This window comes from Hemitrygon akajei, chromosome 10 (assembly GCF_048418815.1).
Source record: "Hemitrygon akajei chromosome 10, sHemAka1.3, whole genome shotgun sequence".
NCBI lineage: Eukaryota > Metazoa > Chordata > Chondrichthyes > Myliobatiformes > Dasyatidae > Hemitrygon > Hemitrygon akajei.
In genome coordinates, this window is record NC_133133.1 from 51,613,677 (window position 1) to 51,641,076 (window position 27,400).

A 27,400-nucleotide genomic window follows, 5' to 3' on the forward strand; every position below is an offset into this window, starting at 1 on the left:
ACCACCGGGGAGTCCGAAGTGGGAGTTTCGGGAGGACGACCACCGAGGAGTCGAATGGTTCGCTGGATGAGCTCCACCAATGTGCACTAAACTGACTGAACTTTGATAAGTTGGCGCCTTTTGTTTTTTTCTTGTATATATATATACCGTAGATTCCGGATTTTAAGCCGCTACTTTTTTCCCACATTTTGAACAGCTTTGAACTCTGCGGCCTTTAATACGGAGCGGCTAATGCATTATTTTTTTCATGCCGCCAAAAACATTTTGCCTCGTAACAGTAGACCAATAAAATTGATGAGTAGTTCACAGAGGTCCAATGAAATTGTACGATAAATCAAGTGCACTTTCACAATTAAATTATTGTAAATCAGTCATTTGTACTCACCCTCATCAACATGGAAAACACTCGAAGAAAAGCATTGTGCTGCCTTTATGGCAGTTATTTAGTTTATAATATTTTCGCTTAGTAATTCATTTGTTAGTTAAAGTTAGAACTGTTTTAACTATATTTGTTTTCTGTACTACATCGCGGGATGCTATGACGTCACACCCGGTTTCGCCGCGTCTTGTGGGATACCAGTTTGCGATAAACGGGAAGGAGGGGGGTGAGCGGCGGAGCGAAAACGCTGCTTTTAAGTTAAAGGCGATCAATAACTTTTCCTGGTAGGCTGCAGTATATATATTTTTTACCAGTCGTTAGGAGATATTGGAATGTTGTTCAGTAAAGAAGTATACGCAACGTATATTTAAAAGTAGTCGCGTTACAGGCACGGTTCGAAAAAAAGCATTTGCAATATGTATTTGTTTATGTTACCATATGGATTTAATTAAAAGTTAAAAAATCCTCACGTGTAATATCTTTCTGTGTAAATATCTCATATTACAACGTGGGACACCTGCGGCTGAAAATCCGGTGCGGCCTGTACAAGTAAAAAATTGATTTTATTTCTAAAATTAGAGCCAGCGGCTTTTAATCAGGTGCGCTCTGTAGTCCGGAATCTACGGTATATATTGTACTGCCTAATACTCTTTTAATTTTAGTAAACTCTTTAAAGTGTATTTCATAACGGTATTTGTTGTGAGTTTGATACTGCCGGCGGGGGCGCGAGGCATAAACTCGATTCTCACAGCACCTGCGTGTATGGGAGGTGGGGTTGGTGTGTGGCTGGATCTCTTTTTCCCCTAGACATATACCAGCCTGTTGGGTAAGTGTTACAGGGTCCAGCACACGTGGCACCCTTTATAGTCCAGCAGGGCTGCAGGGCCCCACCCAGGTAATTCACTGGGGGGGCCAATGGCTCGGTGCCAGCAGAGTTAAGCTGATTACAAAGGCCAATTGCCCGAGGCCAAGTACAAGGCTAATTAAAGGGGCCAGTGGTTAGGTGTGTATTGATGGGTGAGGAGGGGTCAAACCTTGATTGGCAGGTGGTGGGTCTTTTGACCAGGTAATGGGCATGTGACAGGCACGACCCCTCCAATAAAAACCCCCATTGATTCCTGCAGAGGAGCCAGTTGGTCTCATTTGCCAGGGCCCTGGTTTTCCACTGCTGGAATGCTTGGAAGAAAGCTCAGAGAACCACCCTAGCTGCCATCCATGCCTATTGCCACTAGGCCAACCACTAGCAGTGCCCTGCCAGACTATGGCCTATGGACTGGCTGTCCATCTGAGATCTGCCTCTGTGTACCAACTCCCATAGACTCTCACCAGGTTCACTGGACCCCTTAAGATTACCCAACACATCAGTCCAGTCACTTACCATCTCCAGAGGCCACCAGCCCTCATGATCACACCTACTTTCCATGTGTCCTGCCTCAAGCCCGTTGTCCATGGACCAGTCAAACCACCTGAATCTGTACCTCCAGAACCCAGGATGCTGGACAGCTCACTGGCTGATGGATTCACCTCGTCACCTTGTAGAGCATCTTGTAAACTGGGAAGGGGGCACCCTGGAGGAGATGTTTTGGATGCTGTCCAGTTACATGTTGGATCCATTGCACACCGAGGCTTTCCAATGGACCCGTCTGGATTGTCCTGGGCCATCGGGTGCCAGCTGTGGAGGGGGGAGGGGGGGCCCTGACAGGCCTGCACAGTATGCACCTCCAAGCTTCTAGCCTTTTAACAGGAGTCACCTGCCACTCCTTTCCAAATCACCTGCAGCCTATTTCAACCCAGCCCACAGCGACTATTCTTGTTCACCCATCGAACCGTAGTATTGATGTGACTCGGACACCGCTGTAGATTGAACAACCACGTTTATTCAACAGATTCCACTTTCTTAAACCCCCATTCTGACGTCATACGTACTCTGACTTACGAATACTCACACAATACATTACATCCCCCTTCAAGACTTTTTTACAACACTGAATTGCCAAAACAATGCCTTTCTTACATTGCAACAGCCATGATATAAACTAAAACATCTTAACATCTTATACTGTATTCAACATTGAATCTTACAATACTAACAGCAGTATATTTTCTTTTACTAACATAGACTAATAAACCTTTTATTTCACACCTTGGACCTTATAATATGTGTGACTTTGCCTCAAACTGAGACTGTAGGTAGATCTAGTCTCTGTATCTAGCTGGAAGTTTGACTTGTCTCCCAGACTGTGTGCGATACAACTGTGACTGTGCTTGTCCTTCATCAGTGTCAGTCTCTCGAATGACCTCTGTGTCTTTGCGGTCTGCAATCCCACTTCATTTGGCCCGCGCTGAACCTTCACTTTCATTGCACCATGGGGTTTCGTCGCGCCCCTCACTCTTGGTGTCATTTGTTCCCATGTCTGTATCTGTGGAAATGTCCCCTGCATCTGTACGTGGAAACTCCCTCTCGCCTGTCTTCAGCAGATGCTTCCTGTTCCTCCTGTAGATTCTTCCATCCGGCGTGCGAACTATGAAGGATCTTGGTTGCTGATGTCTGTTCACAACCACAGCTGGTTGCCAAGTGTCTCCTCTCTGTATCCTGACATTTTCACCAGTATGCAAATCTGGCAACTGTCTTGTATGTCTGTCATAGTAGCTCCTTTGCTTTATTTGCTTGTACTTTTGCTTGTCATGTACTTCAAGATTAACTTCAGGAGTCAGTAGAGTTGGGGATGTTGGCAGTTTGGACTTCAGACGATGTCCCATCAACAGCTGCGCAGAAGAGAACCCCACACTCTCAATCGGTATGTTGCGGTATTCAAGCAGAGCAATGTACGGGTCACCGTGCTGCTTTGTGCCTTCTTGAGTATGTTCTTCACAGTTTGTACAGTTCCCCCTGCTTGTCCATTAGACTGAGCATGCTCTGGACTGGAAGTAACATGTTGAAATTCCCAGCTTTCTGAGAACCCTCTAAACTCACCACTGGCATATTGTGGACCATTGTCACTAACGACAATATCTGGAATAGTGTGTCTTGTGAATGTCGACTTCATTGCGATAATGGCACCTTGACTGGACGTGTCACTTAACTTGGTGATCTTTGGATATTTTGAATAGTAGTCCACACAAAGCAGATATTCTGCACCATTGTAGTGAAAGAGATCTGTGCCAATCTTCTCCCATGGTCTTCCTGGTAGTGGATGGGGAAGCAAAGGCTCTCTTGAATTGCTGTTTTTGTTTTCATTACAAACAGCACATTGAGACACAATGTCCTCTATCTGAGTTGACATACCTGGCCAATAGAGAATGTCCCTTGCTCTTTCTTTACATTTCACTATCCCCAGGTGTGACTCATTAATTCTGCTGAGCATTTCCTGTCTCATTTGTTTTGGTACGATGAGTTTTGCCATTAAGAACATTAGTCCTGATGCATAACTGATTTCCTCTTTAAATGTCCAGTATTTCTGTAATTCTTTTGGAACATCTTTCTGTGGCCATCTATTCATTGTAATGTTTCTTAGCATTTGCATTTCAGGATCAGCTGCAGTCGCTTTCCTGAACATGTTCAACTTCTCCTCAGAGATGGGTAGCTGAGGTGTAACCCAGTTGACCTCCAGCTCTCTTCCTAGAAACTCTTCCTTTTGCTCTTTGAGGTAAGCACGGCTCAAAGCATCAGCGATGTACAGTTCTTTTCCTGGCTTATAGGTGACTGTGAGAGTGTACCTCTGTAGCCTGAGAAGCATCCTTTGCAGCCTCATAGGAGCTTGGTGGAGTGGCTTTTTGAAGATGCTCTCAAGTGGTTTGTGATCACTCTCAACCTGGATTTCTTTGCCATATACATATTGGTGGAACTTCTCACACCCATAAACTATGGCGAGTAATTCCTTCTCGATTTGAGCATATCGGCGTTGACAGTCTGTAAGTGCTCATGATCCATACGCCACAGGCCTCCCATCCTGCAGTATAACAGCTCCTATTCCTTCCAAACTGGCATCCACAGACATCATCACCAGTTTATTGACATCATAGAACTTGAGTGCTGGTGCATTGGTAACCAACTGCTTCAATGTGTCAAAACTTTTCTTCTGTTCGTCTTCCCAATGCCATTCAGTGTTGCTCTTTAGTAGCTTTTGAAGTGGAGCACTGACCTCTGATAAGTTGGGAATGAATTTGGCAAGATACTGTATCATGCCCATGAGCCTCAATAATGCTTGCTTGTCTTCGGGTGGTGGTAGCTGTACCACAGCCCTGAACTTTTCATTATCAACGCTGAGTATGTGACCTTATGTATTTGATCTCTATAGTTCTGATCTTATTTACTTATTTACTTTTTGTTCAGTTTTAGATTGTACTCACGTGCTCTCTCCAGAAGCTTCCTCAGTCTCTGATCATGTTCCTCAATTGTGTCACCCCATATCAGTAAATCATCAATGATGTTGACCACCCTGTCCAGGCCTTCAATCATTTGTGCCACGGACCTCTGGAATACCTCGGATGCAGAAGAAATCCCAAAGGGCAGACGCAGGAAACAATATCTCCCTATGGTGCATAATTTGGAACTTTCCTCATCCAGCTTGATCTGCCAGAAACCTTGATTTGCGTCTAATACTGAAAAGTATTTCGCATTAGGCATGCGGGAGACAACCTCTTCAACCGTGAGCAGCGGATAGTGCTCTCTTTTGATGGCTCGGTTGAGATCTTCTGTATCCATGCAAATCTTCATTTTTTTTCTGTGACCACTGTCACCATACTATTCATCCAGTCGGTCGGTTCTATTTGTCTCGTTATGACTCCCATCTGTTCCATTCTGTGTAGCTCCTCCACTACTCGATCCCTGAGAGCTACTGGAATCTTTCTCGGGGCATGCACAACTGGTGCAATAGTTGGATCAATTTGGATATGGTGTTTCCCTGGTAAACATCCTAATCCAGAAAACAAGTCAGCAAAGTCTTTGAAAATCTCATTTTCTTTCTCAACACCATAAATTCGCTTCACCAGGCCTAGCTTTGTGCATGTTGCTTTGCCCAGTATTGCTGGAACATGTTGCTGTACTATCTCAAACTCTATCTTGTGTTTTTGTCCTTTGTACACACAGGTGAGTGTTTTCTTTCCCACTGATGCTGTCTTGTGGCCGAAATATGCAACAAGCTTGCAGGTGGATTTTCCAAGTTTTCCTCTGATGTCCAGTGAGTTGAATGTTTCTGCTGACATTACATTGCACTTTGCCCCAGTGTCAAGCTTAAATGTCACATTCCTCCTGTTTATTATCAGATCTTGAGTCCAATCATCTTCATCCTCCATCTCTGCATTATCAATATTCCTGAAGCATAACTCCTGTTCCACTTCAACTGTGCCAATGAACATGTCACTCTAGCCCACACTCTGTTCCACAGCATGCATTTTCCTTGCTTGCTTCTGCGATTTGCACATCTTTGCAAAGTGATTTCTTTTCTGCATAACTTGCATGTCTTACCACAGGCTGGACATTTTCAGTATCCATGTTTATAACCACATCTGTTGCAGTTAACTTCCTTTTGATCATCCTGTGGAGCTGGCTTTGGCCTACTCTTGTCAGTTTTCACAGTTTTTATTTTGTGCACTTCAGTCTCTTCATTTAGCACTTTAACCTGACGACGTGATCTCACTGGCACGGTAAACATCAATCGCCTGCCTCTCATTTGATCATCTCATATGCCGCATACAATCCTGTCGCGTATTAAAGAATCATGCAGATGTCCGAACTCACAGTTTTTTGCTTTGTTCTTCAAATCTGTTACGTAGGCGTCTATAGTCTCTGTCGGTCCTTGAGCCCTCGTAAAAAATAAGTGTCAGATGTACGGTAGGTTTTTTCCCGGTTCGCAGTAATCTTGAAACTTTTTCTTCAACACTTCAATTTTATCTTGCTCATCATCTTGGAAGACAAACATGTTGCAAACCTTTATTGCCTCTGCCCCCGCCACATGCAGAAACGTAGCACATTGCACTTTCTCCGTCTTTTCAGCTACGCTGCTAACGGTGTAAAACAGCTCAAACTGCTGGATCCGTATTTTCCAGTTCTCAGCAAGATTACCTTGTAGGCTTAAACTTGACAGTGGCTGTAACTGTGACATCTTTTACTCTTTTTTTCTCTCGCAATTACTTCTGACACCATGTAGTATTGATGTGACTCGGACACCGCTGTAGATTGAACAACCACGTTTATTCAACAGACTTTCACTTTCTTAAACCCCCGTTCTGACGTCATATGCACTCTCACCTATGAATACTCACACAGTACATTACGCGAACCAGCTAGCCTCAACCAGTTGCTTCTCACCTTCATTTACCTTGCTGCCTGTGGTGTTTAGACAATAGACAATAGATGTAGGAGTAGGCCATTTGGCTCTTCGAGTGTCGTGGTTTCTTGAAATAATCAGGAGACGCAGAAGATTCTTCGAGAAGTTTAAGCCTTTATTTGCAAACAAAAGCTGAGACAATTAATAAGCGTGTCACTAATTGTCCGCCGAGCCCTGGTTCACAGTATTCTTTATAGTAATTTCTTATCTTAGTTTCATTGGCATATACTTGTTCTATAGACAATAGACAATAGACGCAGAAGTAGACCATTCGGCCCTTTGAGCCTGCACCACCATTTTGAGATCGTGGCTGATTAATTACTATCAATACCCGGTTCCTGCCTTGTCCCCATATCCCTTGATTCCCCTATCCATAAGATACCTATCTAGCTCCTTCTTGAAAGCATCCAAAGAATTGGCCTCCACTACCTTCCGAGGCAGTGCATTCCAGACCCCCACAACTCTCTGGGAGAAGAAGTTTTTCCTTAACTCTGTCCTAAATGACCTACCCCTTATTCTCAAACCATGCCCTCTGGTACTGGACTCTCCCAGCATCTGGAACATATTTCCTGCCTCTATCTTGTCCAATCCCTTAATAATCTTATATGTTTCAATCAGATCCCCTCTCAATCTCCTTAATTCCAGCGCGTACAAGCCCAGTCTCTCTAACCTCTCTGCGTAAGACAGTCCAGACATCCCAGGAATTAACCTCGTGAATCTACGCTGCACTTCCTCTACAGCCAGGATGTCCTTCCTTAACCCTGGAGACCAAAACTGTACACAATACTCCAGGTGTGGTCTCACCAGGGCTCTGTACAAATGCAAGAGGATTTCCTTGCTCTTGTACTCAATTCCCTTTGTAATAAAGGCCAACATTCCATTCGCCTTCTTCACTGACTGCTGCACTTGCTCATTCACCTTCAGTGACTGATGAACAAGGACTCCGAGATCTCTTTGTATTTCTCCCTTACCCAACTCTACACCGTTCAAATAATAATCTGCCTTCCTGTTCTTACTCCCAAAGTGGATAACCTCACACTTATTCACATTAAACGTCATCTGCCAAGTATCTGCCCACTCACCCAGCCTATCCAAGTCACCCTGAATTCTCCTAACATCCTCATCACATGTCACACTGCCACCCAGCTTAGTATCATCAGCAAATTTGCTGATGTTATTTTCTATGCCTTCATCCAAATCGTTAACGTAAATGGTAAACAGCTGTGGTCCCAATACCGAGCCCTGTGGCACTCCACTAGTCACCACCTGCCATTCCGAGAAACACCCATTCACCGCTACCCTCTGCTTTCTATCTGCCAACCAGTTTTCTATCCATGTCAATGCCTTCCCCCTGATGCCCTGAGCTTTGATTTTACCCACCAATCTTCTATGTGGGACCTTATCAAATGCCTTCTGAAAATCGAGGTACACTACATCCACTGGATCTCCCCGTCTAACTTCCTGGTTACATCCTCGAAAAACTCCAACAGATTAGTCAAGCATGATTTACCCTTGGTAAATCTATGCTGGCTCGGCCCAATCCTATCACTGCTATCTAGATATGTCACTATTTCATCCTTAATAATGGACTCTAGTATCTTTCCCACCACCGATGTCAGGCTGACAGGTCGATAGTTCTGTTTTCTCCCTCCCTCCTTTCTTAAAAAGTGGGATAACATTAGCCATTCTCCAATCCTCAGGAACTGATCCTGAATCCAAGGAACATTGGAAAATGATTACCAATGCATCCGCAATTTCCAGGGCCACCTCCTTTAGTACCCTAGGGTGCAGACCATCTGGACCTGGGGATTTGTCAGCCTTCAGTCCCATCAGTCTTCTCATCACCGTTTCCTTCCGAATGTCAATCTGTTTCATTTCCTCTGTTACCCTATGTCCTTGGCCCATCCATACATCTGGGAGATTGCTTGTGTCTTCCTTAGTGAAAACAGATCTAAAGTACTCATTAAATTCTTCTGCCATTTCTCTATTTCCCATAACAATTTCACCCAATTCATTCTTCAAGGGCCCAACATTGTTCTTAACTATCTTCTTTCTCTTCACATACCTAAAAAAGCTTTTGCTATCTTCCTTTATATTCCTGGCTAGCTTGTGTTCGTACCTCATTTTTTCTCCCCGTATTGTCTTTTTAGTTAAGTTCTGTTGTTCCTTAAAAACTTCCCAATCATCTGTCCTCCCACTCACCTTAGCTCTGTTATATTTCCTTTTTTTTTTAATGCTATGCAAGCTCTGACTTCCTTTGTCAACCACTGAGGCCCCTTCCCCCCTTTGAATCCTTCCTTCTCTGGGGGATGAACTGATTTTGCACCTTGTGCATTATTCCCAAGAATACCTGCCATTGCTGTTCCACTGTCTTTTCCGCTAGGCTATCCGTCCAGTCAACTTTGGCCAGCTCCTCCCTCATGGCTCCATAGTTTCCCCTGTTCATCTGCAACACTGACACCTCCGAGCTGCCCTTATCCTTCTCAAATTGCAGATAAAAGCTTATCATATTGTGATCACTACCTCCTAATGGCTCCTTTACTGCGAGTAACAGTAAAGTATCCACGAGGATTTTCTCTATGCACCTTTCCCTGCCTGTTCAGACCTTAGTTTCGTATGAAGTGGTATCCACAGGGACTTACCAACACCACGTGGAATTTTTCTTCACTTGACTCCTTATTAACTTATTCGTACTTACCCCCACTGCAGTGTTCTCGATCAATCATCTGAGCCTCCTGTTACTCCTTTTCTAGTGCCTTGACTGGTTCTCACACCATCGCATGATCCTGTCTAGTCTACTCCTTGGAACACGTGTCCCCCTTCCCGGCCTTGACTGGTCCCCATACCATCACACCACTCCACGATCCCGTCTACCACCGTTATCTCTACATGCTTACTTTCACTGTTAGCTACATTCTTAAGGCACTGAGCTTACTTTCACTGTTAGCTACATTCTTAAGGCACTGAGCTTACTTTCACTGTTAGCTACATTCTCAAGGCACTGATGTGTTCAATAGTACAGAGACAGTACAGAGATTACATTCTGGCTAATAAGTTGGATACATAGTAAATAGCAAACACAAGGCTGGTCACATAGTTCTGGCCACACAGCAAACGTTGCAACTTTATTCTCCAATATAATCCCCCCTCTGAGACCCATAGGGTCTCACACAGAGAAAGAAGACTAAGAGTCCGCGCACAAAAGCCCCAATAAAGTCCAGCACTTATTCCCAAATCTTGGGTTAAACTATAATTTTCTGCACCAAGACCTCAAAGTATTCTCTCCCTGTTACCCTAGGCCGCTGAGTCAAAAACCTGTCCCTTTGTATCTGAGACAGGGGACAAAAAAAACTCAGAAGCCCTTACAATCTACTCCCACACTGTCGTTTTGCTCTTGTTCATCCTGCAGGCGTTGTAGGCTGTAACAATACTACTTCGGTGCTTCTTTCTCCACTAAGCTTGGTTCAGTCATCGCCACGAGCATCGGAAATTGTTTGGTTGCAGCACGCACTACAAGAGACTTGAGACAAGGAAGAAAACAGCACAGCACAAGCGCACAGCTCAACAACACAATACCGACAGTTATTGCCATCTTAGTCAGCCATGCTCCCCATCCTCCAAGTCTACTTTCTAACCAGTCAAATAACTGATGTCCGAGCCCTGCATTCTGTTTAACTTCCTTTCTGAGACTTTTCAACTTATACATTGCCTTAGTAAACGATCCTTCTGGACTAGTGTTATTTGGTATAAAAGTACAGCACTGCTCTCCAAACATCACACAAACTCCTCCTTTTACTGCCAACAGCCAGTCCAATGCTTGTCTATTCTGCCACGCCATTTTGCTAGTTGCATCTAACTGTTGTCCCAAGGCCTCCAAAGCATCATCAGTGTAGCTGATGAATCTTTGCTGATTGTAATATATATAATTTATCCATTCAACATTCTTAATAGTTCCTATCAAGGGTAGAAATGCTTCGAAACCTGCAGCAATCTCATTCCTCGTCTTAAATTCATTAGGTATACCTTTAGGCTGTCCTATACTATCTATTCAGATCGTTGAGTCGGGTTCATATTTTCTCCTTTTCCGCAATAGTGTCTGCTGTTCAGAGATATCAGTGTTGAAGCGTACTTCAGGGATACTATAACTTCTTGAAGTAGCATAACACCTCGCATAGGAGTTCACAGGTCCGCTTGGGCCTGTGCGGGCTGGTCCTTGGCTAAACTTTAGTTCCCTTCTTATCGGTTCCTGCTGATGTGTGACAGGCCATGGTGTAAACAGACAATCTCTTCTCATGTGACCTGGCTGATTACATCCCCAGCAGAATCTCTCTACCTCTCTTTCCCCCTGTTTCCTCACTGGTCCCCTCTGCCCATAGCTCCTCTGTCCCCCTTCTTGGGACTTCCAGTCCTGTCTGGGCTGTTTGAATTTAGTCTGTTTCTGATAGGGCATTTGTGGGAATGCTCCTCCAAAGACGTTGATTATTGGCATGGGGTTTTCCGGCCCTTGTCTTACAGTATGATCGGTTCCTCCATATAGTGGTGCTTCATCCAGTTCGATGGCTGTACTCGGACCGGTGGTTGCTGGCAGCATCTTTTTGTTTTTCTCTTTTTCCTTCTTTGAGTTCTTCGAGCTGCATTTGTATTAACTTTCTTTGCACCTCCTCCTGCTGCTCAGCCAACCTTTGTTTGTCTTTCCGGTATTTCTCAACCACATGGACTAAGTGGTCTCTAAATTCTTGTGGGGTCATTGACATCAGCCCAACCACTTCCTCCAGTTTGGATTTTACTTGCGGAGGCATTGCATCCAAAATGCTATGTCGGAACAGTGAGGTGATAAATAAGCTATTTTCCACCTCTTGCTCAGTCTCCAGTCTCCACCTTTTCAACTGGTTTTCTACGTAGGCTGCTGGGTTTTCAGTGTCTCCCAGTAGATCCCCCTTTAAGGCTTTGGGGTCCACTTTGGGTGGATAAAGCTTCCTGAGGGCCTGCCATACCCTCTGCCTCACTCTGTCAAACCCATCTCCATCAGTTCTCGGGTCGTTCGAGTTTACTATGCCAGCCATTTCCATCAGTTCGTTAAATTTGGAGGTTCCCATCAACCTTATCAATAGTGCCTTCAAATCTCCCATAGCCAATAATCATCCCACCGTTTCTTCTTCAAAGGCTCTAATCCATTTCCCCGCTCCTTCATGTAGACTGGGCAGAGTGTTTTTCAGCCCTTCTAGGTCCTGGGATCCCCAAGGGATATACTGCACTTGTTCTGATCCTTTAACTAACAACGGCATCATTCTTCCTCCTCCTTCCCACCTGCCTTGGCTCTCCTCTTCGCCTGACTCCCCATCCGTCTCTGGGTATGTCTTTACTGCCTCCCACACAAATTTCTCCGGGGTCCTCTTCTTCCCTCGGTCTCCCTGTGGAGTCCTTCCTTTCTGTCCTGATTCAATACTTGGTTGGCCCCTGGAGTATTTTTCGCATCTCCTCTGGCAATCCCCACTCAGTAATTTATCTAGCTCTCTCTCTACTTCCACAAGTCGCTTCCCTACTGCCTCCTTCTGCTCTTCTAGGCTTCTGCCTCCTACCTCTTCCCCACAAATTCTCGCATCCTCTCTCTCCACTTAACTCTTGCTCCTCCAATGAGTCACCTTCTCTTTCTTCCTGTCCGTGTTTGTACACCTGTGGCAGGGACTCCTCATGATCCTTACTCATGCTTGATTCCCTTCTCTCTTGTGTTTCTGCAAGACTCTCATCTCCTATCTTTTTTCCACTTCCTCTTGAATGCCTCAGCTCTTCCTGCCCTGATGAGCCACTTTCTTTTCTAGTCTGTTCATTTCCACGGTATAACCGGTACTCCTCATACTCCTTTTCCTCTCTCAAGTATTTCATCCGTTCAATCTCTTTCATTTCTCTCTTTGCCTGTTCCACCTTTATCCTTTCTGCCTGTATCTCCTTCCATATCGCCGCTTTTTCCTTCTCGTAATGTCTTTTTTCCTCCTCATTATCCCAAACTTGTACTTCTCCCTGCATGTTTACTGTACCTGTCAGCAGGGGGCATTGCTTAGGGGTTACTTCCTCATTATAGGGAGGGGGCTTTTCTGTTTCTTTCACATCTGGGTATGGAGCTGAAGCCAGCTTCTCACTGTACCTCCCTCTAACAGGCTGTTTCTCCAGCACCTTAGTGTCTTCCTCGCTTGTAATCAATATTCTACCTGTCCTCCTCAGCCTTTCTTCCTCCGTTCTGAAGAGTTTTAGCACTTCCATTTCTCGTTCTCTTTTTTGCTCTCTTTTCTTAGATTTATCTTTTGGTTTGTAATTTTTAATTAATGCCTCCATTTCTTCGCACAAGCTTACATCAAACGTTCCTTCTCTTGGCCATTTTGTGACCAGGTTCTTGGTTCTTTTTTCCCATTTTTCTGAAGTTTTTGTGATCTCACATTTATTTACTGGGAATTTTTTGCTCAGAATCTCTACTGCCGTTCCTTTACCTGTTATGTTGTTTTCTCTTTTTAAGGCATTTCAGAGATTCACAGTTTGTTTACTGGATAATACTATTTACTCTAATTCTATGTCTAGTCTATCATCTATCTACCAGCGCTTCAAACTATATATCGGACTGTCCTTGTTTCCTATTCCGTTCTGCTCGTACAGACCTCTACCTAGAGTGGTATCCACAGAACTTTCTCTTTGCACCTCGTCTATTCAGACCCTTATCTCTTAAGGCGGTATCCACGAGGATTTTCTCTTTGCACCTCATCTATTCAGACCGTTATCTCTTAAGGCAGTATCCACGAGGATTTTCTCTATGCACCTTTCCCTGCCTGTTCAGACCTTAGTTTCGTACGAAGCGGTATCCACAGGGACTTACCAACACCACGTGGAATTTTTCTTCACTTGACTCCTTATTAACTTATTTGTACTTACCCTCACTGCAGTGTTCTCAATCAATCATCTGAGCCTCCTGTTAACCCCCAATTCTGCCAGATTCTTTGGACCGGAGACACCCTTCGGCAGTGGTTCCACACTTCTGAGTCCCTGAGACCTCCCCAAAACCACCAGAATTCTTAGTCCAAATTGTCGCAAAAAGCGCTTACCTTTTGTTTGGGTGCACCCTTAATTCTGTTAGTCCTGTGAGGGTCCCCGGGGGTCCGGGAAGCGTCCCCAATCTGCCATTTCCTTTCCGTGGGTCTCTTTCCGGTCCTGCCGCAGTCACCAATTTTTGTCGTGGTTTCTTGAAATAACCAGGAGACGCAGAAGACTCTTCGAGGAGTTTAAGCCTTTATTTGCAAACAAAAGCTGAGACAATTAATGAGCGTGTCACTAATTGTCCGCCGAGCCCTGGTTCACAGTATTCTTTATAGTAAATTTCTTATCTTAGTTTCATTGGCATATACTTGTTCTAGTGCCTTGACTGGTTCTCACACCATCGCATGATCCTGTCTAGTCTACTCCTTGGAACACGTGTCCCCCTTCCCGGCTTTGACTGGTTCCCATACCATCACACCACTCCACGATCCCGTCTACCACCGTTATCTCTACATGCTTACTTTCACTGTTAGCTACATTCTTAAGGCACTGAGCTTACTTTCACTGTTAGCTACATTCTCAAGGCACTGATGTGTTCAATAGTACAGAGACAATACAGAGATTACATTCTGGCTAATAAGTTGGATGCATAGTAAATAGCAAACACAAGGCTGGTCACATAGTTCTGGCCACACAGCAAACGTTGCAACTTTATTCTTCAATACGAGCCAGCACCACCATTCAATGTGATCATGGCTGATCATCCACAATCAGTACCTCGTTTCTGCCTTCTCCCCATATCCCTTGACTCCACTATCTTAAAGAGCTCTATCTAAGTCTTTATGAAAGCTTCCAGAGAATTGACCTCCACTGCCTTCTGAGGCAGAGTATTCCATAGATTCACAACTCTCTGGGTGAAATTTTTTTTCCTGATCTCCGTTCTAAATGGCCTACCCCTTATTATTAAACTGTGGCCTCTGGTTCTGGACTCCCCCAACATCGGGAACATGTTTCCTGCCTTTAGCGTGTCCAATCCCTTAATAATCTTATACGTTTCAATCAGATCCCCTCTCATCTTTCTAAATTCCAGTGTATACAAGCCCAGTTGCTCCAATCTTTCAACATTGGACAGTCCCGCCATCCCGGGAATTAACCTCGTGAACCTATGCTGCACTCCCTCAATAGCAAGAATGTCCTTCCTCAAATTTGGAGACCAAAACTAAACAATACTCCAGGTATAGTCTCACCAGGGCCCTGTACAAATCCAGAAGGACCTCTTTGCTCCTATACTCAACTCCCCTTGTTATGAAGGCCAACATGCCATTAGCATGTTTAGTATTTTTTTTCTCACTCATTTTGTGGCCCCTTATGGCTTATTATTTTTGCGGTCTATTTTTAAAGTTATCGTTCAATACTAAATTATTTCTGTTACTCTGCTTTTGGGTCAAGCCTTCTCTATTTCCTGACATTGCCTTCTTAGCTACCTGTTGGACCTGCTTGTCGACTTTTTTTTTATGATACATTTACTTGAACATCTAGATCCCTCACTCGCAGTCCCTCTCCATTTATATAGTAATCCAATTTTTGATTTCTCATACCTCATATTTGCCCTTGCTGAACTCTGCCAATTTTTGCCCAAATGCTCAATGATTTATTATTCATTATTTATATAACTAATTAGATGGTGAATGCACAAGGCTTAGATTAGATTATGAGGACACTCAGTCCTCGTTTATTGTCATTTAGAAATGCATATGCATTAAGAAATGATACAATGTTCCTCCAGAGTGATATCACAAAATAAAAAAAAAAAGGACAAACCAAGACTCACACTGACAAAACCACATAATTATAGCATATAGTTACAGCAGTGCAAAGCAATACCGTAATTTGATAAAAACAGACCATGGGCACGGTTTAAAAAAAGTCTCAAAGTCCCGATTGACTCCAATAGTCCCGATATCAGGCAGCAAAAGGGAGAAACTCTCCCTGCCATAAACTTCCAGGCACTGACAATTAATGCCTCGGAAGCACCCGACGACAGCAGACTCTGAGTCCGTCTGAAAACTTCAAGCCTCCAACCAGCCCCTCCGATACAGCCTCCCGAGCGCCTTCGACCTCGTCCCGGCCGCCGAAACAAGCAAAGCCGAGGTCTCGGAGGCCCTCTCCTCCGGAGATTCCGGACCGCACAGTAGCAGCAGCAGTGAAGCGGGCATTTCAGAAATTTTTCCAGATGATCCTCCACGCTCTCACGTCTGTCTCCATCAAATCAGGATTGTGCACGGATCCCTACTTAACACGAAACAGATATCCATTCTCCAGAGAGGCCGCGCGCGCCACCATCTTCTCCTCCTACTCAAAGGACCAAATGGCCTACTCCTGCACCTATTGTCTAAACACCACAGGCAGCAAGGTAAATGAAGGCAAGAAGCAACTGGTTGAGGCTAGCTTGGTCAGTAAATTTGGAGATGACACAAAATTAGGATGTTTTGGTAATTGGGAAGTTATCTTAGATTACATAGGGATCTTGATCTACTGGGGAAGTGGGCCAAGGAATGGCAAATGGATTTCAATGCAGATAAGTGTGAGGAGAAACAATTTGGAAAATCAAGCTATTGAAGTTGGCTCGGTCTTTGTTCCTTGGAACAAAGGAGCAACCTTATAGATATCCTCATTGAGGGTGGAGAGAGTGAGCAATTTCAAGTTCCTTGGAGTCAATATCTCCAAGGATCTAACCTGGTCCCAATGTATCAATGCAGCTATAAAGAAGGCAAGACAGCAGCTGTATTTCATCAGGAGTTTGAGAATTGGTTTGTTACCTAAAGCACTTGAAAACTTGTACAGATGTACCTTGTAGATCATTCTGACTGACCGCATCACTGTCTGGTGGTTGGGTGGGTAAGGGGCTACTGCACAAGATCGAAGTAAGCTGCTAAGAGTTATACAATTAGACAGCTCCTCTATAATATCCCGACATCTTCAAGGAGCGGTGCCTCAAGAAAGGGGCTTCCATCATCAAGGATTCACACCTCCTAGGACATGTCCTCTCCTCATTGTTATCATCAGGAAAGAGGTACAGAAGCCTGAAGGCACATGCTCAGCTTTGGGAACAGCTTCTTCCCCTCTGCCAACTAATTTCTAAATGGACATGGAACTACTTTTTTAAAATAATTTCTGATTTTGTCTATTTATTTTAATTTGACTATTTAATATACACATCTATACTTACTGTAGTTCAGTTTTTTCTATATTTATCATGTACTGTATTGTACTGCTGCCACAAATTTAACAAATTTCACGCTATATGCCAGTGATAGTAAACCAGTTTCTGTTTCTGAAATATTTGAAATTATGAGAAGCCTGCATAAGGTGGACAGTAATAATAATTTTCCCCCCAAGAGTAGGGGAGCCTACCACCAGAGGGCACAGATTTAGGATGAGAGGGCAAAAGTTTAAAGAGGACCTGGGGAGCAAATTTTTCACACAGGTTCCATGCACAAAGAAAGTGCCCCTTTTTATAGCCTTTAAGATCCCTTAACAACTCAAATGTATTTCTTACCCCAGTATTTTCTCATGATAAAGCACCTTTGTACCTGCACCTGCACAACCTCCTCATCTCCCTCAGACAAACATGTATTCATCTTTATCTACTCTCAAGGCTGCAGCCGTGCGCTCCTTTAAACTTCTCAACACAAACTCACATCCAGACTTACACCATTTTGCATCACTGACTTCCATTTTTATTTGAGGATATACCAAAGGGGAATCGCGTTTAACTCATTCCTTACACCCTGAAATCTTTTAAAAGCTAAAGGGAGTTAACTGAAGATTTGTCACAGTATCCCATTCTTTGGCTGGAGCAGATAGACAACACTTCAACCTGTGTCATCAGTCAGTAACATCATGGCCAGCTCTGCACTTTGTCTGGTTTACTCTCCAGACCCCAGTGTGATCTTGGCTTTGAATATACTCATGGACCATCCACAGCACTCTGGGATAAACTATTCTAAAGAACTACAACATAAAAAAAATTACTTTATGATTAACCCTCTCTGATCATATTTGCTCTCAATAAGATAATGCCATTTTAAAAAATGTGGGGACCCTGACCCTGTTACTCCCCATCATATAATCACTTCCACCTAGTAATCAATCCAGTGAGGCAATGCTGGAACACGTTCGATTAATCCAATTCAATTCTTCCCTGCTCAATGCATTCTTCTGAGAAATGCCCCATTCAATTGCAGCATTAGATGAGCTAATGAAATGCCTGATAAAATCCTCTTGTTTTTCCAATACCTTTACTATTAATATGGAATGTAAAGTTACTTTCAACAAGCCCAACCAGTTCAATTGACAATTTGGCACTCTCCATCCTTGCATGGTGTCAGCAGCTTGTTTAAAAACAGAGCCTGTTTTTCTTTATCACAAACTAGAGAGAACCTGCAGATGCTGGAAATCCAAGCAACACACACAAAATGCTGGAGGAACTCAGCAGGCCAAGCAGCATCTATGGAAAAGAGTGCAGTCGATATTTCGGACCGAGACGCTTTATCAGGACTGAAGAAAAAAAGATGAGGAGTTAGATTTAGAAGGTGGGAGGAGGGGAGGAAGAAACACAAGGTGGCAGGTGAAACTGGGTGGGGTGAAGTAAAGAGCTGGGAAGTTGATTGGAGAAAGAGATACAGGGCTGGAGAAGTGGGAATCTAATAGGAGAGGACAGAAGGCCATGTAAGAGGGGAAGAAGGGGTATGAGCACCAGAGGGAGGTGATCGACAGGCAAGGAGATAAGATGTCAGAGGCATAAATGGAAGTTTGAGATATTGATGTTCATGCCATCAGGTTGGAGGCTACCCAAACGGAACATAAGTTGTTGCTCCTCCAACCTGAGTGTAGCCTCATTACGACAATAGAGGAGGCAATGGATGGACATGTTGGAATGGGAATAGGAAGTGGAATTAAAATTGGTGGCCACTGGGAGTTCCTGCTTTTTCTGGTGAAGCGGTCTCCCAATCTATGCTGGGTCTCACCGATATATAAGAAGCCACACAGGGAACTCCATATACAGTTGATTACTCCAACAGAGACTCACTGGTAAACTGTCACCTCACCTGGAAGGACTATTTGGGGCCCTGAATGATAGGGAGGAGTTGTAGGGGCAGGTGTAGCACTTGTTCCGCTTACAAGGGTAAGTGCCAGGAGGAAGATCAGTGGGACGAATGGACAAAGGAGTTGCATAGGGAGCGATCCCTGTGAAACGCCAAAAGTTGGGGGGGGGGGGAGTGGGGGAGGAGGGAAAGATGTGCTTGGTGGTTGGATCCCGTTGTAAGGATGTTGCCTGGATTAGAGAGCATACCTTATGAGAATAGGTTAAGTAAACTTGGCCTTTTCTCCTTGGAGCAACGGAGGATGAGAGGTGACCTGATAGAGGCGTATAAGATGATGAGAGGCATTGATCATTTGGATAGTCAGAGGCTTTTTCCCCAGGGCTGAAATGGCCAACACAAGAGGGCACAGTTTTAAGGTGCTTGGAAGTAGGTACACAGGGGATGTCAGGGGTAGGTTTTTTTTTCCACACAGACAGTGGTGAGTGCATGGACTGGGCTGCCGGCGACTGTGGTGGAGGTGGATACAATAGGGCCTTTTAAGAGACTCCTGGATAGGTTCATGGAGCTTAGAAAAATGGAGAGCTATGGGTAACCCCAGGTAATTTCTAAAGTAAGTACATGTTCAGCACAGCTTTGTTGGTTGAAGGGCCTGTATTGTGCTGTAGGTTTTCAATGTTTCTATGGAAGTTACAGGTTAAATGCTTTTAATACATAATCATCATGGTCATGCACAATTTGTATGCAGTAAGGTCTCACAAATAGTAAAGGAATATAGGTTTTTAGCTGGTTACAAATGTATGTGTGGTTGTACATATGAACAAACATTTGGGAGGACAGTGGGATATATTTAGTGGCTACTGAGTGTCTGCAGGGTCTTTTGCCATGGAAACTCCGTTTCATGCAATATCAGTACTCATTTAACCACATGTTGCTGTTGTTTTCCTTATGTTTTCATTTAAATATGTTACCTGGCAGCCACATTTCCAACTTGCAACTGTTGGACTTCACCTGTACGTCCCTGGGAAGGACATGTAATAACTAGATCATCTATTTAAAAATTTGAAAGCAGGCTGAATATTAGGCAAGACAGAAAATAATTTCCTTCATCTTCAAATCTTTAATGTCCACCTTTGCGGATGAACATAGCATTTAATTATGTCCAAAACGTGGGACCTCTAACAGTATAAATCTTCCTGACTATTCCATTGACAATTCCAACCTATGTATCCAAAACATAATGAAATTAATTCATGTTCTTTACTGAATGGTGGCTAGCAAGATATTAAGAACTGATATTTTGAAAATGTTCTTTCCAAGAATGCGGGTAATATATTTTGTTTGGTGTACTTTCAACAGGGCAATCGCAAAGCGCTTTCCTTTGGGAATCAGAAATTCAACTTGCATGAAATTGGAAAGGAATTTGAGCCAAAGGCACACAAGCCCACAGCAGGATCCATTGATCTTTGTTTAATCACAGACACACCAATAAGCAAAGTGATTGAACATCTTAAGGTTGGTCAGATGCTTTTTAATCTATGCAGTAAAGAAAACCACTTCTATGGATGGAGAAACTGATGAAATGCCTGGGATGTGGTTTAGAAGTTTAACTAGTTACAGGAACAATTGTTTAAAAGTGTTTACCATTAGACCTCAAGTTGGAGCTGTAGTTCGAGATGGAGCTGTTCACACACATGGTTATGAAATGTTTGACTATACCAAAATGAAATTTGAAAATGTGCCTAATATTCCTTATATGAAATCTTGCTTTGCAAAGCCTGATTTAAACTAACTATGTTATTGTATACATAACTGCGATGTTACAATAGACACTGGACAATGCCCGTCTTCCATTACTTTCAGTTTGGCACATTGCATAAAATTGCAAAAAGAGTTATTTGGTGACCAGCTTTCTTAATAAACATTATTCATCGTTTGCTCTGATCTATTTGTAGCATTTCTGAAAATAACAATGGCTTCCTCATTTTTTAAAAATAGGTTTGTGGAGTTAACATTGAGGAAGGACCTGTTGAGCGCACTGGAGCAGTGGGTCCCATTACTTCAATCTATTTCAGAGATCCAGACAATAATTTAATTGAAGTTTCCAATTACCATTCTGACCAACAGTAATCACAACAGCAAATATTGGTCAAATCTGCACAAGAAAGGAACCAACAAGATCTATTACTCTACTTATAACTATACGGACACAATTCCATAATCAATATGCAATGCCATAGCTGAATCAAGGAAGTTCAATTTTGAGAAAATATGCATTCTGGTCTACCAATAAGGTGATAGAAGGAGAATAATATCAATCTTTGGCTGATTAAGCTTTTTAAGTGTTTTTTAAACTCAATGGACAACAATTATTTTGTGATTATTGTAAATGAAAAATGACTGGAAAAGAGTAATATACAAAATGTCACACTCTGAAGATTCATAAATGATTACTATTAATTTTCATAGTATTTAAGAATTCAATGAACTATCAAGAATAAATCAATAAATACCCCTACGCATCACAAAAGTTAATGCCCAAGCTCCGTATTTCTAATATATGAACACAGCTCAGGTTGATAAGAAGGAAATGTACCCTCAGGATGATTGGTTTGGCAAATTGAAATGATCACAGGATTGTTAAACAGGGTAATCTCTGTATGGAAAGCCATTTAGTTCCCTGGGTCTTATACAGAGGAAGAGCAACCAGTAAGCTCGTGGATCTAAAGGTTTGTCAGCTGAGGAAAAGAAAATTAATACTTTTGTAACTGAATCCAAAAGCAAACAAATCTAATTCTCATTCAGTAGACTGTGGGATGATGGATTTTCTGGTTCTCTAGCCAGAGAGTTTCGTTGGCAAATTGGGCCGTAGTGGATCTGGGGAGGCTCTACACTCTTTGGATGCACTGTTCAGATTCAGCATCAGCCTCATTTGGACTAGGGGAACAGGTAAAAGACTAGCAACGCTTCAATTTGAACAAAGTCCAGTTTGTTTGTGACTGTGTGTTACTGATATCTTATATCAGCTTGCTATCTTATATATGTTTGCTCTCTTTTGTGTGTTTTATGTGGCTTGTACTGTGTTATGAGTGTTGGTACTGTGTTCTGAACTTGGGCCCCGGAGTGATGTGTTTCATTTAGCTGTATCCATGGGTATTCTGCAAGAGTTCCCATTGGACCCATCTGCATTGTCCTGGGCCACTGGGTGCCAGCTGTAGCAGGGAGAGTTCCTGTCAGACCAACACAGGCAGACACCCTCCAGTCTCCGTCTAGCTAAAAGGAGTCACTCATGTTCAATTTATCAGCTGTAACCTATTTCAACTCAGCTCGCTTCCACAGTCATTGTTCACCCATCAAACTAACCAGACTCATCAAGTTGCTCTTAGCCTTCATTTTCTGTTCCTGTGGTATTTAATGCATTTTCTCTTTCCTTTTATGGCCTCTTGTGCCTTGTTATTTTTGCATTTTATTATTAACAGTATCATTCGTCATTCATTCGTTTCCATGGCTTTGCTTTTGCATCAAGCCTCATCTACATCCCTGACGTTGCCTTGTTAACTGCCTGTTGGACCTGCCTGTTTTTTTTATGATTCATTCACCTAGGTCCCTCAATCACAGTCCCTCTTCATTTAGATCATCATCAATTTTTGATTTCTCTAACCTCACACTTGCCTATGCTAAACTTTGCCAGTTTTTGTCTAAATGATCAATAATTTATCATTCATTGTTTGTATAATTGACTTGTTTGCAAACACATGAGGCTTGGCCAGAAAGTTTGCAGATGATATCAAATCAGGATGTTTTGTTAATTAGGAATATATTATAGATTACAGGGGAATCTTAAACAACTGGGCAAGTGGGCCAAGGAGTGGCAAATGGATTTCAATGCAGATAAGTCTGAGATAATGCAATTTGGAAAGTCAAACTATCGCATGACCTGTACTATTATTAGTATATGCCCGAGGGAGTGTCATGGAACAGAGGAACATAGGAGTGCAAGTACAACGCCATTGAAAGCATCATCACAAGTAGACAGGATGGTGAAAAGGTGGTTAGCACACCGGCCTTCATCAGTCAGGGTTCTGAGCAAAGAAACTGAGACATTTGTTCCAATTGTTGCGGCCGCACCTGATCTACTGTGTACTGCTTTGGTCACCCTGTTAAGGGTAAGGTTTAGTTCAATTGGAAAGTATGTAGAAAATATTTAGAACAATGTTGCAAGGTGTAGAGAGCCTGAGTGACAGGGTGAGGCTGGCTTGGTCTTTGATCCTTGGAACATGAGGAGCAATCTTATAGAAATATCTACAAGAGGCCGAGATAAGTTGGATAGTAATAATAATTTTCCCCAGGGTAGGGGAATTCAAAACTAGGATTCACAGATTTAGGATGAGAGGGAAAAGGTTTAAAAGAGACCCGGGGATCAAATTTTCACATTGATCCCTCTGCCTGAAAAGAAGTTTCCGTTACATAAAATGAAGAGCCTGTCAATACACAGAATCTAACGTTCTAGTTATATTAATCAAGAGGACTGTTTGGTTTGGGTTTCTTTAGAAGCCAACTCTGTTAATAAATTTCCTATTATTTCTCTTCTCGGATCCTCAATTCTTTTATCTTTATGTAATTTAACTGATAACTTTGTATAACACTCTTTGAAGATTTGGGTACAATTTAGAAAATATTTTGGTTTATTGAGTTTTTCTCTTTCTAGTCCTATTTTTTCTAACTTTTTTTTAAACCTTCTATGTCTGATGTAGTTTTTAAAAGAGTGGCATAGATTGGGTATTAAATGTTTTCACGATTTGTTTGTTGGAGATAGTCTCTCTTCATTTGAACAGCTGTCAGTTAAATACAGCCTACCGAGAACTTTTTTTTTTTCCGATATTTACAATTTAGAGTCTTTTTGCATTCTCAACTATATACATTTTCTAAAAGTTTAGATAAAAATTTACCTGATATTATTTTTAATTTGAGACCCTTCCAAAATGCATCTATATCTAATATTTATGGTATGTTGTTGGGAATGAGAAATATTCCTTTAGATAAAATTAAAATCTTTGGGAACAAGATTTACAGATTTCAATTTCTGAGGACACTTGGAATGAAATTTTTAAATTGGTTAATATCTCATCGTTATGTGCCTGTCATTCCCTTTACAGTTTAAAGTAGTTCATAGAGCCCATATGTCTAAAGCTGTCTCGTTTTTATTCAGATATATCTCCCTATTGTGATAGATGTAATAATGGAGAAGCTTCACTAATCCATATGTTTTGGACTTGTCCAAGTCTTGAAAAATACTGGAAGGAAGTATTTCATACTTTTTCGGTGCTTTTTAAAGTAAATTTTAAACCTAATCCTTTGACTGCCTTATTTGGTATTGTTGGAGTAAAGAATATCATTTTGGAGACACATGATCGCCATATTTTGGCCTTTATTTCTCTTATAGCTTGGAAGGTATTGTTGCTTAAGTGGAAGGATGCAACTCCTCCTACTCATACTCATTGGATACATGATGTTATGTCTTGCTTAAATTTAAAGATTTGCTGTTCAATTTCTGAACCTAGGCCAGATTTTTTAACATTGTGGGGACCTTTTTTGAATTACTTTCAAAATCTTTGATTTCCTATTAAGTAAAAATGTTGGCTAATAATATGTTTTACTGTAAGTAAAGGATTTTTTCCTTTTCTTTTTTTTAAACCAAACAGCTGGTCTTTTTCTGGTAGTGGTTTAGAATTTTTGTATAATAAAATTTATTTCTTTTCACTACTATGTTTAAATTTAATATTTATGGATATGGAGTAATTATACTTTATCAGTGATTTTAATATATTGTAACCGATATATATATATATATACATATATATATATATATATATATCTTAATGTACTCTGTATTTTTCTTTGTAAGAAATGAATAAAAATATTGAAAAAGAAAGAAATGAAGAGCCCCTTCTTATACTCTTCAAGATCTCTCCAAAACTCAAATATAATCCCAGTGCTTTCTCATGATAAAGCAACATTTGGTACCTGCACCTGCAAAATAACCTCACCTTCCTTAGACAAACATGTATTCTTCATTATCTATTCTCAAGGCTGTAGATTTGCACTCCTTTAACTTTCTTAAAGCAACCTCATTTCCAGATTAGCACAATTTTGCCTTTATGACTTACATTTCATTTTAGCATATATCAAAGAGGAATCTCGTTCAACTCATTCCTTATCCCCTGAAATCTTTTAAAAGCTAAAGGTACATAACTGCAAGATTTGTCACCGTATCCCATTTCTTTGGCTGGAGCAGGTATAGACCACACTCCAACCTGTTCCGTCAGTCAGTAACGTCATGGCTAGCTCTGCACTTTGTCTGGTTTACTCTCCAGACCCCTATACAGAAATCCCCAAAGTGTGCAAAATGATCTTGGCCTTAATATACTCATGAGGCCATCCACAGCACTTTGGGATAAACTATTCCAAAGAACTACAACTTAAGAAATATTACATCATAATTTACCCATTATTCCCTCTCTGATCATATTTGCTTTTAATAAGATAATACCATTTAAAAATGAGGGGACCCTGGCCCTGTTACTCCCCATCATATAATCACTTCCACCCAGTGAGGCAATCTGGAACACATTCAATTAATTCAATTCAATTCTTCCATGATCAATGCATTCATCTAACAAATGCCCTATTGAGTTGCAGCATTAGATTAACTAATGAAATGCCTGATAAAATCCAGCTGTTTTTCATTATCTTTTACTATTAATATGGAATGTAAAGTTACTATTCAGCAAGCCCAACTATTTTCCCTTAAACAAGTTGGCACTCTCCATCCTCGTATCCACTGCTTGTTTTGAAATACACCCAATTTTTCTTTATATTCATATTCTGGGAGTTTTGAATAACTTGTCCATCACAGAAGACATGTCACATTGATTTTAATTCATTACCTACAGCTTACCTATGGTAAAGGAATACAGGTAGGTAGTAAAGGAAGACAGGTTCTACCAGGTCTCAAATGCTCAATGTACGTCTGGTCTGTATAGATGAACAAGCATTTGGGGGACCAGTGGGATAGATTTACTGGCTGCTGACTGACTGCAGGGTCCTTTGCCATGGAAACTCCATTTCATGCAGTATCAATACTCATTTAACTACATGTTGCTCTTGGTTTTCTTATGTTTTTTATTTATTGAAAGCAGGCTGAATATTAAGCAAGACAGAAAATAAAGCTACACACACAAAATACTGGTGGAACGCAGCAGGCCAGGCAGCATCTATAGGAAGAAGTACAGTCGACGTTTTGGGCTGAGACCCTAAAACAGTTGACGTTTTAAGCTGAGATCCTTCTTTAGGACCAGAAAAGAAGGGGGAAGACACCAAAATAAAAAGACGAGGGGAGGGTAAGGAGGATAGCTAGAAGGCGATAGGTGAAGCCAGATGGGTAGGAAAGGTATATGGCTGGAGAGGAAGGAATCTGATTGGAGTGGAGAGTGGAACATTCGAGAAAGGAAAGGAGGGGACCCAAGGGGAGGTGATAAGCAGGTGAGAAGAGTTAAAAAGCCAGAGTGGGGAATAAAAGAAGAGGGGTGGGGGGACGGAAAACATTTTTTTTACTGGAAGGAGAAATTGATATTCATGCCATCAGGTTGGAGGCTATCCAGACGGAATATGAGTTGTTGCTCCTCCACCCCGATAGCGGTTTCATCTCAGCAGAAGAGATGGCCGTGAACCAACATGTCAGAACAGGAATGGGAATTGGAATTAAGATGTTTGGCTACCAGGAAGTTCCACTTTTGGCAGATGGAGCTGAGGTGCTCAACAAAGCGGTCTCTCAATTTATGATGTGAATCACCAATGAAGAAGAGGCCATATTGGGAGCATTGGAACACAATAGAAAACCCCAGCAGGTTTGCTGGTGAAGCGTACCTCACCTGGAAGGACTGTTTTGGGCCCTGAATGGAGGTGAAGGAGTAGGTGAATGGGCAAGTTTAGCACTTCGGACGCTTGCAGAGATAAGTGCCACGAGGGAGATTCATGTGGAAGGATGAATGGACAAGGGAATCACAGAGAGAGCAATCCCTGTGGAAGGCAGGGAAGGGGTAGGATTAGATATATGTATAGTGCTAGGATCCTTTTGGAGATGGTGGAGGATGTGGAGGATGAATGGCAAAGTTTTTTCCCATGGTAGGGGATTCTAGGACAAGAGGGCACGACTTCAGGATTGAACAATGTCCTTTTGGAACTGAGATATGGAGAAATTACTTTAGTCAGAGGGTGATAAATCTGTGGAATTTGTTTCCACAAGTGGCTGTGGAGGCCAAGTCATTGGGTGTATTTAAGGCCGAGATAGATATGTTCTTGATTAGCCAGGGCATCAAAGGGTATGGGGTGAAGGCAGAGGAGCGGGAATGATGAATGAATTGGGTCAGCCCATGATTGAATGGCAGAGCAGACTCAATGGGCTGAATGGCCTACTTCTGCTCCAATATCTTATGGCCTTATGATATGTTGGATGTGGAGGCTCATGGGGTGGTAGGTAAGGACTATTAAGGTGACAGGAAGAAAAG

At 42.3% G+C, this 27,400-nt stretch overlaps 1 protein-coding gene across 1 annotated transcript in view; it reads left to right on the top strand.

Moving 5' to 3' along the window:
• glod5 (glyoxalase domain containing 5) overlaps positions 1-24,689 on the top strand; it is a 47,434-nt gene extending 22,745 nt beyond the window's left edge. Inside the window, exons 3-4 of the mRNA XM_073058278.1 lie at positions 20,193-20,348; positions 20,832-24,689. Coding sequence (XP_072914379.1) covers positions 20,193-20,348; positions 20,832-20,963 — 288 coding nt within the window. The 3' untranslated portion in view covers positions 20,964-24,689. The remainder of the gene's footprint in view (positions 1-20,192; positions 20,349-20,831) is intronic.
• The last annotated feature ends 2,711 nt before the right edge of the window (positions 24,690-27,400 follow it).